The following is a 13,334-nucleotide window of genomic DNA, read 5'->3' as shown; positions in this document are numbered from 1 at the left end:
TTGCAGTTGCCACTAGCTGCTGGTTGCAACATGTCTGTTTAAACAGGGAGTGTCTCCCCCAGCATGGGAAACACGCTCTGGGTAGTCCAAAATCCGAATCCTCCTAAAATCTCCAACTAATGAGGTGTGTAAACGACCTCAAGTACCCAGATAATGATCTTAAGTGGGATCCCGCCGGCTTTGATTGCCGGTGGGAGTCCCGCATGCGGGGGCTGCGCGCGCACCGATTCGCGTCACTGGGGAACCCGGAAGTGGGCGGGTTGGAGCCAGGCTCCGGACCCACTCCGGGAATCCCCAATTTTAGGAGCCCCCCCCGCCACGAATTCACCCGCTCGGTCATCCAAAAATTGACCCCTTTGTACCTGTCTTCACAGTAGAAGACACAAAAGATACCGGAAATATTGGGAACCAAGGGTCTATTGAGAGTGAGAAACTTAACGTAATTAATATTAGTAAAGAAAAAGTACTGGAGAAATTAATGGGACTAAAAGCTGACAAATCCCCAGGACCTGATGCTCTACATCCTAGCTTTTTAAAAGAGGTGGCTGCGGAGATAGTGGATGCATTGGTTTTGATCTTCCAGAATTCCCTAGATTCTAGAACAGTCCCCGTGGATTGGAAGGTAGCAAATGTAACCCTGCTATTCAAGAGAGGAGAGGGAGAGAAAACAGGGAACTATAGGCCAGTTAGCCTGACATCAGTGGTAGGGAAAATGCTAGAATCTATTATTAAGGACGTAGTAACAGGGCACTTAGAAAATCATAATATGATTAGGCAGAGTCATCACAGTTTTATGAAAGGGAAATCATGTTTGACAAATCTATTCGAGTTTTTTGAGGATGTAACTAGCTGGGTAGATAAGGGGGAACCAGTGGATGTAGTATATTTGGATTTTCAAAAGGCATTCGATAAGGTACCACGCAAGAAGTTATTACACAAGATTAGGGCTCATTGGATTGGGGGTAATATACTAGCATGGATTGAGTATTGGTTAATGGACAGAAAAGAGAGTAGGAGTAAACAGGCCATTTTTGGATTGGCAGGTTGTAACTAGTGGGGAGCTGCAAGGGGGCCTCAGCTGTTTACAATATATATCAATGACTTAGATGAGGGGACCGAGTGCAATGTATCCAAGTTTGCTGACGATACAAAGCTAGATGGGAATGTAAGCTGTGAGGAGGACGCAAGGACACTGCAAAGGGATTTACATAGGTTAAATGAGTGGGCAAGAAGCTGGCAGATGGAGTATAATTTAGGAAATGTGAAATTATCCACTTAGGTAGGAAGAATAGAAAAACAGAATATTTTTTAAAAGATGAGAGACTAAGAAATGTTGGTAGTCAAAGGGATCTGGGTGTCCTTGTACATGAAACACAGAAAGTTAACATGCAGGTACAGCAAGCAATTAGGAAGACAAATGGTATATTAGCCTTTATTACAAGGGGGTTGGAGTATAAGAGTAAGGAGGTCTTGCTGCAATTATATCGGGCTCTGTTGAGATCACACCTAGAGTACTGAGTACAGTTTTGGTCTCCTTACCTAAGGAAGGATATACTTACCTTAGAGGGGGTGCAATAAAGGTTCACTAGATTGACTCCTGGGATGAGAGGGTTGTCCTAGGAGGAGAGAGTGAGTAAAATGGGTCTATATTCTCTGGAGTTTAGAAGAATGAGAGGTGATTTCATTGAAACATCTAAAATTCTTATAGGATTTGACGAGGTAGATGCTAAGCGGCTGTTTCCCCTGGCTGGAGAGTCTAGAACCAGGGGTCATAGCCTCAAGATAGGAGGTCAGCCATTTAGGACCCGGAGAGGAAAAATTTCTTCACTCAGAGGGTTGTGAATCTTTAAAATTCTCTACCCAAGAGGGCTGTGGATACTCAGTCATTGAGTATATTCAAGACTGAGATTGATAGATTTTTGTACACTAAGGGAGTCAAGGAATATGGAGATGGGGTGGGAAAGTGGAGCTGAGGTAGAAATTCAGCCACGATCTGACTGAATGGCGGAACAGGCTCCAGGGGCTTGTATGGCCTGCTCCTGCTCCTATTTCTTATGTTCTTATGTTAGAATCAACAATTCAAAAGAGCAGCAATGCAGAAACAAATTTTAAATATTTACCTTAGGGGCTGATTGGAGCCAAAGTCTTGTTAAATGTAAATCTACAGGCACTTTAAATAGCTCCCTTTCACAGTCAACATTTTCAGGGTTCAGTGAGTTTAATCCGTTACAAATATTCATTATATTCTCCATTTCCAGCTCAGAAAAGCTGCCATTCTAGGCTGCACATCACTGTTAATACGAGCGACATTTAACCTTTTCGGGACTGCAGTAACATTTCTGCACTGAAAATAGGACATTTTTAAAGGTTCAAGCAATACTGTGAAATGAAAAATGTTCTTGGTTTGATCATACCAAGCACTGAGTGCGATGTCAAAGCATTGTACAAACCTGTCATGCCACACAGTGAAGAGACACAAGCTCAGTCATTCATTGAGTGATCTCAAGCATTCTGAATGGGGAGGTGCTGAGGAGCAACCTGTTGTGCACATTGAGACAGGCCTGGTCATTAGTTCCCTGCCCACGTTCTTGCTACATGACCAATTGAACCAAAATTAACAAGGAAGATATGTAGCCTTTAAAAAACAATAGAGCTGAAGGAGTGAGGGCCACACTGTTCTTTGGTCACACTTTCTTTGATCACTTTTTCTTCGTGGAACTGATTTTGGGTTTGAGCTATGTCGAAGTGTTGTGCTTTAAAATAAAGTGGCTGTGAGAAATTGGATTTGCTCCTCGAACCGACTGAAAGTGGGCGGCACGTCTGGAACGCACGCCCGAAGACAGGCCTGAGGTTCGCTCCAAGTTGGGCCTCAGGCTTCACGTCTATAAAGCAGGCGAGCTGCGGACGGCAGTTGGGCGTCCTGATGCAGCTTGCTGGGAGTTGAGCTCGGGTCAACAGCGGCCTGCGCTCTTGCTCCTCCTGGCTTCACATTACAGTAAGTAAAAAAAAACAAAAACTTTCCTGTTCTTTAAGGACCACTGGTTAGACTGCTGTAGACCCGGAAAAAATGAACATGCTCTACCCAGTTTTTGCTGAATTTGGCATTGGGTCCTAAAACAAGCCAATTTGGCAGCCGATGCACTTAAAATGGGGTGGGGTGGGGGAATCGGGCGAGCAAGATTGCGCTCGGAAATTGGTGCCCCTGACATGAACTTTGCACCCAAAAAAAACAGGTGCGACAGGGATCAATTTCTCCCTCAGTGTATTCACGCAACTATAAAAAGAAAGGCCACAAGATGCAGGCATCAACAATGTGCATTAAAGTCAGACAAGCCAGTTTGTGGACTGTCACAACTCACAGTCTATTTCATAATAATACAATAGGATCTATTTTCTCATACCAGTCAATGGAAATAAAAATCGGGAGTGATGTAAAAGGAACTGCCAATTTGTTATCACATGTTTTAGAATATTGGCCAAAGTCAAAATCTACCCCATCGTTCTTTGGATGAAGGACAGGTTCCCACACTACTGAGATCTGGGCTCAATTGCAGTCTTGACCAATGAAAGGAAACTCTCCTCTAGTCTTGGGCTACTCTAAATATGGTCAGTGAGTTGAGCTTGGGTAGTCTCAATCAATTTGTGGTCCACAGTTCAAAATTTGGCACTAACTTGTCAGTCTTACTCAAGAATGGCTGATATGGAAAACTTCACACTGTTGCAGTATTATGTCAACTAAATGTGAGGTTGATTGATGGGACAGTAGAGATAGAGCACTTCTCTGAGTCTGGCTTTTACTGTCCCTTATCTGGGAGTGCTTGATGTTAGGATTAGATGCCAAAAGTTGGAAAGCTGTTCTATCCTATTCGACAGCAACATTAATATAATTTTTATAATACAAGCAGTGGTATACTTCAAGTGGAAGCTAACTAATTGAGAAGTATTTTTGTAGCCCATGATAGTCATTTAATCTGCTTTTTGATGTTTTGTTATACTTAAGAAGTTATGATTTTTGCTCCAATGGTACTTATACAGCTGTTTACTTTGTTTCTCTGGGATTTCTGCTGATCTCCAGCTGAAGCTTACAGTGGGAGAATAGGAAATTAGGGTGATAACTGGCTTGAGCTCGACTGCACCCCAGTTTTATAGACTGTCAACACTCCCCATATTGGTTCATAAATAAAGAATGGCCACTTGGGCAAGTTTTAGTCCAGCATAAGTCACTACTGTCAAGAGAGGAGAGAAGAAATTGGGGGAAATTTGGGGGTTAAACTCTTAAATTTACCAAAATAATTCTGTCAATGCTACCTTCATGTACTGTATTATCACAGCGATCTTTCCAGAATTTTCTGACATCAGTAGCCTTGACCGTTGGAGAAGTTCTTTCCTAACATTAACTGAATGTTATCACCAGGACATTATCAGGGCTGGAGTTCTTGTTAATGTAGACTGTTAACCTCAATCACGCATGCAATTTCAGACTGACATTGTCTGAATAGGTAAGCTGGTTCTAACAAATAGGTGTTGCTTAAAGGAATTGGAATAGTACACGGATAAAGAGCAGTCATTTCAAATTTGATCCAACCAACTGTGCAATTTAGTGTCTCAAAATACAAATAATTTAAATTGCTTCTTTTTCAGGATCTATTTATTTTGATGTTTACTGTGAATTTTAACGAAATGATTGCAATGAAGTGGATCTTTAATTTGATTTTAAGGCAAAGCCTTTATTCTGTTCCTCCTCTCATTCTTCTAGTGCCACTGAGCGAGAATACAATGATTGATTACATGGGAGTGCTTGACACCAAAATCCTGCACCCAAGACTTCACTATTGAAGCAAATGCTGATTTAGAATTACATTTTATTACAGTAACATATTGCCCTCCCTTGACACTTTTTCTGAAGTAACTGCATTATGGGTGCTACCATCTCCATACATCCGAGTCATTCTGTGTACAATACAAAACACAAATATGATTTATCTTCGTTTCTTATCTGACAAGCTGGGTGATATTGGAATAAGGATTACAACAATTTAATTTTGTCTCCCTTCCCTGGAGTATTCCTTCAATTATTATAGATGTTAAGAAGTTACTCTTTTAATTGTAATGATACGGTTCATTTATTAACAACAACTTGCATTTATATAGCGCCTTTAATGTAGTAAAAAGTCCCAAGGTGCTTCACAGGAGTGTTATCAAACAAGATTTGACACCTTGAGCCACATAAGAAGATATTAGGACAGGTGACCAAAAGCTTGGTCAAAGAGGTAGGTTTTAAGGAGCATCCTAAAGGAGGAGAGAGAGATAGAGAGCCGGAGAGGTTTAGGGAAGAAATTCCAGAGCTTAGGGCCTAGGCAGCTGAAGGCACGGCTGCCAATGGTGGAGCGATTAAAATCAGGGAAGTGCAAGAGGCAAGATTTGGAGGAGCACAGAGATCTTGGAGGGTTGTAGGGCTGGAGGAGGTTACAGAGGTAAGGTAGGATGAGAATTTTAAAATTGAGGCGTTCTCAGACTGGGAGCCAATGTAGGTCAGTGAGCACAGGGGTGATGGGTGAACGAGACTTGGTACGAGCTAGAATACGGGCAGCAGAGTTTACGGAGGGTGGAAGGTGGGATGCAGGCCAGGAGAGCATTGGAATATTTGAGTCGAGAGGTAACAAAGACATAGATGAGGGTTTCAGCAGCAGATGAGCTGAGACAGGGGTGGAGACGGGCGACGTTACGGAGGTGGAAGTAGGCGGTCTTGGTGATGGAGTGGATATGTGGTCGGTAGCTCATCTCAGGGTCAAAGAGGATACCAAGATTACGAACGGTCTGGTTCAGCTTCAGACAGTGGCCAGGGAGAGGGATGGAATCGATGGCTAGGGAATGGAGTTTGTGGCAGGGGCCAAAGACAATGACTTCAGTCTTCCCAATATTTAGTTGGAGGAAATTTTTGCTCATCGGGCAAGCAGTGTGACAAATGAGAGACGGTGGAGGGGTCGAGAGAGGTGGTGGTGAAGCAGAGCTGGGTGTCGTCAGCGTACATGTGGAACCTGACATTATGCAAGGTAATTACTCAAATCTAGGGGAGTCTAATTTGCTAAAAAATATATCCACTCGTTATCATTTCAAGAAAAATATTATTCATAATGTAAATCTTGGCAAGTCATTTGCATATAATAAAAAAAAGTGGTTAAAGTTCTAATTCATACAAAGGTAACTTGATGAAGACTAACAGAACTGCTGGGGCAATGCTCACAGTAAGTCAGAGGATACAATGTTTTCTAAGGATAGGAGTATTATCATACAACACAGAATCTATTATTATGCTTCTAAGGTGCAGCTGTGAGTAATGTAGCCTTTCCCTTAGAGGCACCAATTGACATCTGGAGGTCAATTGGAGCCCAATTCCTGCTAGATATTGCAAAAATAACCAACCGTTAAATATAATGATAATAAACTGAAATGCTGAAATGGCAATAAAGGTTAGAGCATTATAGTTCATTTCAGATATGTATCATCTGTAACATCTTCTCTGGGCTGGAGAAGAACTTGGAGTGGGAGGGGGAGGGTCCAGTTGTCGTGGTCCACGTAGGTACCAACGACATAGGTAGGACTAAGAAAAAGGTTCTGCTGAGAGAGTTTGAGCAGCTAGGGACTAAATTAAAAAGCAGAACCACAAAGATAATAATCTCTGGATTATTACCTGAGCCACGAGCAAATTGGCACAGGGTAAATAAGATCAGAGAGATGAATGCGTGGCTCAAAGATTGGTGTGGGAGAAGTGGATTTCAATTCGTGGGGCACTGGCAACAGTACTGGGGAAAGATAGAGTTGTTCCGTTGGGTGGACTACACCTGAACCATGCTGGGACCAGAGTTCTAGCGAATCGAATAACTAGGGAGGTAGATCGGGCTTTAAATTAAATAAGGGGGGGGGGGGGTGTCCCGGTGGAGGGAAATCTAGAATGCGAAAGAGAAAAGACAAAGAAACAGTGCAGGAAAGTGATTGGGGTAAGGAGAACCTGATTCTGTCAGGAAGGGACAGAGCGTACAAACAAAAGAGTGCACTAACAAAGAGGGTCCGGTTAAGAAAAAATGGTAATGAGACAAATAGGGCCATAGTACAAAAGATGTTAAGATGTCTAAAAATGATAAAAAGATAGATCTAAAGGCACTGTATCTGTACGCACGAAGCATTCATAATAAGGTAGACGAATTAACAGCGCAAATAGATGTAAACGGATACGATATAATTGCAATTACGGAGACATGGCTGCAGGGTGACCAAGGCTAGGAACTGAATATCCAAGGGTATGCGATATTTAAGAAGGACACGCAAAAAGGAAAAAGAGGTGGGGTGGCGTTGTTAGTGAAGGATGAAATCAGAGCAATAGTGTGAAAGGATATAGGCTCAGAAAATCAAGATGTAGAATCAGTCTGGGTGGAGTTAAGAAGCACCAAGGGGCAGAAAACGCTGGTGGGAGTTGTCTATAAGCCTCCAAACAGTAGTGGTAATGAAGGGGATGGGATCAAACAGGAAATTAGAGATGCATGTAACAGGGATACTATAGTAATCATGGGTGACTTTAATCTATATATAGACTGGCCAAACCAAATTAGCAATAATACTGTGGAGGATGAATTCCTGGAGTGTGTACGAGATGGTTTTTTTAGACCAGTACATTGAGGAGCCAACCAGGGAACAGGCTATTCTAGATTGGGTATTGTGCAATGAGAAGGGGTTAATTAATAATCTTGTTGTGCAGGGTCCTTTAGGGAAGAGTGACCATAACATGATAGAATTCTTCATTAAGCTAGAAAGTGAAGTAGTCCAATCCAAAACTAGCGTTTATGATATTAACTGGTGTGATCTTATCCGGTATTTGCTCTACACATAAAGTTGTGATTATAACAACAATTTGCATTTTTGTAGCATTTCTCACGTCAAGAGTGCTATACCAGGATGTGAGGAGAATGCCCAGCAGGAGACAAGAGTAGTTCAGGGTAATGGGGGAATGGACTGAAAAAATCCCTTACTCAACTCAGCCCACTGTAGTCCATCCCAGATCAACCTGTTTGGAATAGAAACATAGAAAATAGGAGCAGGAGTAGGCCATTCGGCCCTTCGAGCCAGCCTCACCATTCAATATGATCAAGGCTGATCCTTTATTTCAAACCATGTTCCCACTCTCTCTCCATACCCCTTGATGCCTTTTGTGTCTAAAAATCCATCTAGCTCCTTCTTAAGTATATTCAGTGACTTGGCCTCCACAGCCTTCTGTGGTAGAGAATTCCATAGGTTCACCACCCTCTGAGTGAAGAAATTTCTCCTCATCTCAGTCCTAAATATCCTACCCCGTATCCTGAGACTGTGACCTCTCGTTCTGGACCCCCAGGCAGGGGAAACATCCTCCCTGCATCCAGTCTGCCTAGCCCTGTCAGAATTTTATATGTTTCAATGAGATCCCCTCTTATTCTTTTAAACTCGAGTGAATACAGACTGAGTTGACCCAATCTCTCCTCATATGACAGTCCTGCCATCCCCGGGATCAGTCTGGTGAACATTCGCTGCACTCCCTCTATGGCAAGTATATCCTTTCTTAGGTAAGGAGACCAAAACTGCACACAATACTCTAGGTGTGGTCTCACCAAGGCCCTGTATAACTGTAATAAGACATCCTTGCTCCCATACTCAAATCCTCACCTCCTGGTATAGCACTCTTGACGTGAGAATTGCTACAAAAATGCAAATTGTTGTTATAATCACAACTTTATGTGTCGAGCAAATACCGGATAAGATCACAACAGTTAATATCATAAACTACTGTTACCACACATTTTAATGGTATCATTCACTTTGGTGTTAAATGGAGACAAAACTGACAAGATTGCATAATGCTTTAAATAAGAATTTTCCCCTGTCCAGACAGTGTGATCTTGTCAGGTTTTTTACTGAATGTACCTGGTGTCCAGAGGGAACATTGCGTTGGCAGCGTGCTTTGTGGCTGCAAAGTAGCTAAATATTGCCACATGTGGATGCACTAAGTAAACACTATTGATTCTTTCCTTACCGTGTGCCAGATGTTTATTTTTCTGCTGACCCCATTTTGGCTTACTGCCATTTGGTCATCAACACAGTCCACTGATCAGCGGGGGAGTCAAAAGATTTCTGTAATAAGAAGAAAAAGAATGGGATGTTTGGACTGTTGTTCTGGTTAACAGGTGGAAAGAAGCTATCCCATTGACGCTGAAGTTTTTCTAAAATAAGGCCATAATTCTGTACACAGTTGGTTGTCTCCTTTACCTGCATCATCTGACCTGGACACAAGAAGACTGGGAAATTACTTTTTGCAGAAAAAGCTTCGTAACAAAATGAGCAAATCTGTGGGTAAGATGGGGTTTTTTTGGAGGGGGGTGGGATGAGGAGGGGATTTATTAATAGCTAATACTTGTTTTCTACACCAGAACATACGATGGATTTCTACATTGTGCATGATTTGTTGCGTGTGATTTTTTTCTCCTCCCCACAATTTTGTAGTGTTTGCCTAAGATAAAGATCCCACTGTCACTGGTTCGTGAAGATTTCATATATTTGAAATGAGAAAGAAACTGCTGGAAAAAGATCAATATACTAATAGTGGTTAAGAATCTCTTCAAAGATATGGAATTTTTTTTGTTGGAATTTGGAAACCAATTTGAATGAATCATTTTGTAGGAGTTCCACCAATTTCTTTCTATGATGGAAAATATTTTTTCAGACAAATGTCAGAATAAGCCCTTCTTTTTAAAATCTGCTATAGAAAAAAGAGAAAATAAGAAGTAAACTTGCATTTATACACCGCCATATAACGTGTTTGAAAAGTTTCAAAGTGTTTCACGCAGTTTTGCCTTGCGGGGGCCCCATGCAAAGGTTCGGTTTGGGGCCCCGATGTCGATAAAGTCGAGGTTCTTAAACATATCACTGGAACTGCCCAGGGCACCTGACTGGCTTAGGGCCCCATGCAATTGCAAGTGTCGCATGACTCTAATGCCACCCCTGGTATAGGTAAACACAACAGCCATTCTGCACCATCACTGTCTCACAAGCAGCAATGAGATGAATGGCCTGTTAATCTGGTTTTCTTCTGGTGGTGTTGGTTGACACTTTTGCCCAAGGCATGAGGAAAACTCTGTCCTCGTCAAATAGTGTCACGAGATCCTTAACGTTCACCCAAACTGTCTCAGTAGGACCTCGGTGTAATGTCTAATTTGAAGGATGAATACATTTTTCTATATATCTTGCTATTTTTTTTAATTTGAAGGATGACCCAAGCTGGTAAAGTTGGTCACTATGGCTCTATGTAATACAAAATAGGAGGACAGTTATCGTTTATCTTAGATTGCATGTAATGAGAAAATCTGGGAAGACTTGTTTTCATATATCACAGAATTCCTGTATCTGTTAATGGGGACTGAAAAAACCCATAATTGAACAAAGCCCTAAATAAAAATGCTAAGAGTACGGTGGTAGTCCTTTTTAACAGTGGTATTATAGGAATAAAATTTATTCTGTTATATTTCCCAATTAAAGTTATTTTCCTTTGCTATAGAAAAAATAATGCAGAGATTTGATATTACAACTACGTGATGACATTGCTCAATTATATTTAATATACTTCACATTTCTGACATGACAGATGCAAAGCAATGTTTAAAAAAAGTATTAGCAAAGAATCTCCAGTGAAACAATCCCCTCTAACTTATCTTAGTATGTGCCTGAGAGCAACTGGACTCTAATTGCCCTCAGGATGCATAGTCAGATCTTATGGTCGTAAAGGGACAGGTGAAGTTACATTCAGCTGCACCTTAGCAGCAGAATAATACATTGGATGTTACATGGTAATAATGCTCCTGTCCCTAATAAGCAGCCCCCGACTTAACATGGAGATGGTTAATTTATTTTAATGATCCTTTTCAAAGTGATATGATTATAATATAAGCATTACCCAAATTCTGAATGATTGATATTCTCTGATTGCATGTTGTGTTATTTTTATTTTTTTTTTAGAATTTTGCGTCGTATCGGTTATTGTTTGTCTGAGGTTCATCCCGCTGTTGGGAACAGTATCACAATTACCACCAGAGGAACAGTCAGATGATGAAAATTTCAAATGCCCCCAAGTGTGCACCTGTATTTTTGATGACTACAGTGAGGAACTGAATGTCTACTGCAGCTCTCGTAATCTTACCAGCATTCCTAAAGATATACCAGTTAATGCTAAAGCGGTTTGGTTTGACTGTAACAACTTCACAGTTCTTCCATCCCATGCTTTCAGGAACCTGTCTAATCTGGACTTCTTGAACCTGGAGAATGGCTACATAGTTAGTGTTGAGCAACATGCCTTCTGGGGTTTGAAACTACTGGTTCACCTGCATTTGGAAAGGAACAAATTGAAATACCTGGTACCAAATGCATTCCTCCACACTCCAGCTCTTGGCTCGCTTAGTCTGAACAATAACAACTTTGGTAAAATTGAAGATGGGTTGTTTTCTGGCCTCTCCCATCTCTGGTACCTAAATCTGGGATGGAATAATCTGGCAGTTTTGCCTGCTGCGGGGTTTCATGATTTACCAAACTTAAAGGAGCTTATTTTGGCAGGAAATAGGTTAATTTACCTGCAGTCCCAACTTTTTATCAGTTTGACAGAGCTGAAGCAACTTGATTTGTCAGGAAACCTGTTGAGAGGCATAAAAGGGAACATCTTTGTGAAGCTGCAAAAGCTCCAGAAGCTTTATATGAGTTATAACCAGATCAGCACCATCGTACCTAGAGCTTTTATGGGAATGAAATCTCTCAGATGGTTAGACTTGTCCCATAATCGCCTTACTGTATTACATGAAGAAACATTCTCTGGACTCCTAAATCTACATGTGCTTCGGTTGCTCAACAATTCCATCACAGGGTTAAGGCACAGGACATTCAGAGAACTTCAGTTTCTGGAGGAACTCCAACTTGGGTACAACAAAATCAAAAGCCTTTCTGAAAACATATTTGATGGCTTAGTACAATTGGAAGTCCTCACTCTGAACAATAATCAGATTCAGGAGATCAAACCTGGGGTATTTGTTGGCCTTCGTGAGGTAGCTGTACTGAATCTATCCAGTAACTCTTTAAAGAATTTACCAGAATGTGCATTCAAAGGTCTTCCTAATCTTCATAGCCTGCATTTAGAAAACAACGCAGTCAGTAGAATTCAACCAAACACATTTTCTGGATTGATCAGCCTTCGAAGACTCTTCATGCAAAACAATCACATTTCAGTTATTGACAATCAGAGCCTCAGTAACTTACAAGAGCTTTTGGAACTGGATTTGAGGTATAACAAACTGATACAGCTATCTCCTCAGGCCTTCACAGGTATACCAAATCTGGAATATCTTCTACTCAAGTGCAATGAACTTGCATACATTTCTGATACCACCTATCAGCCTCTTCAACGTCTCTCTTGGCTTGATTTATCAGACAACTTTATTGAGTTTTTCTATAATCATACTTTTACACCATTGACCAAGTTGAAATATCTGAACCTTAGGGGCAACTCTATAAGGTATTTCCCAGGTCAATTTTTGGAGCAGTCATCACAATTAGAGCAACTATTGTTGGAGGGTAACAAGTGGCACTGCGACTGCTTGTTGAAGTCACTCAGGGATTACTGTCTGGAGAATCCCAATGTTGCTCCTCGTTATTTCGAATCAGCAGTAGAAGGAGATGAATCTCATACAATCATGTACATATACAACAACATCACATGTGCAAGCCCACAAACCATTGCTAGTACAGATCTGAGAGACATCAGTGAGGACTACTTTGGTAATTGCTGACATCAAGTGCAACATGGGTTCCTGCAATCATCATATGCATATTGTTCAAGGAGCAATGCCATGGTATTTTACCTTTTCCAGATGCAATTTGCATTTGTAACTAATTATGACTATGCCAAATGAAATATTAAGCCTTTTGGTTATGGAATCAAGGCTAGATATGCCCATTTGGTTTGGAACCCAATGTTCCCAGTGTAATTTGCTAATGATAGGATGTTTCTTTCTGGCTTAGTGAACATATACAAATAAGCTTATCATAATTGTTTCTGCAAGCAAAGCTTGACTGATCGTGTTAAAACAACAATAACTGCACTAACCTGAGCATTGGGTTGCGAAAACTTAGTAAACGCTCTATACTTTGAAACAAAGTATTCACAGAAATCAGAAATTGCTACTGCCAACACCAGAGCTAATTCATTATTATTTTACTTGTTAGGAAAGCAGAAACACAGTGGGAACTGGTGGTGGAGGAGGAGGGAGTAGCTT

The 13,334-nt window shown here is 41.2% G+C and overlaps 1 protein-coding gene across 1 annotated transcript; it reads left to right on the top strand.

The window, feature by feature from the left end:
* The first annotated feature begins 7,780 nt into the window (after positions 1 to 7,780).
* On the top strand, positions 7,781 to 12,848 carry igfals (insulin-like growth factor binding protein, acid labile subunit). Its single transcript, XM_068003066.1, has 3 exons — positions 7,781 to 7,866; positions 9,275 to 9,375; positions 11,035 to 12,848. The coding sequence occupies exons 1-3, from the start codon at positions 7,781 to 7,783 to the stop codon at positions 12,846 to 12,848; spliced, it is 2,001 nt and encodes a 666-aa protein (XP_067859167.1).
* Positions 12,849 to 13,334: the final 486 nt, after the last annotated feature.

This window comes from Heptranchias perlo, chromosome 22 (genome assembly GCF_035084215.1).
Source record: "Heptranchias perlo isolate sHepPer1 chromosome 22, sHepPer1.hap1, whole genome shotgun sequence".
In the NCBI taxonomy this organism is placed as follows: domain Eukaryota; kingdom Metazoa; phylum Chordata; class Chondrichthyes; order Hexanchiformes; family Hexanchidae; genus Heptranchias; species Heptranchias perlo.
Note: the sequence above shows the minus strand (reverse complement) of the source record. Positions and strands in the feature narration are given on the sequence as shown.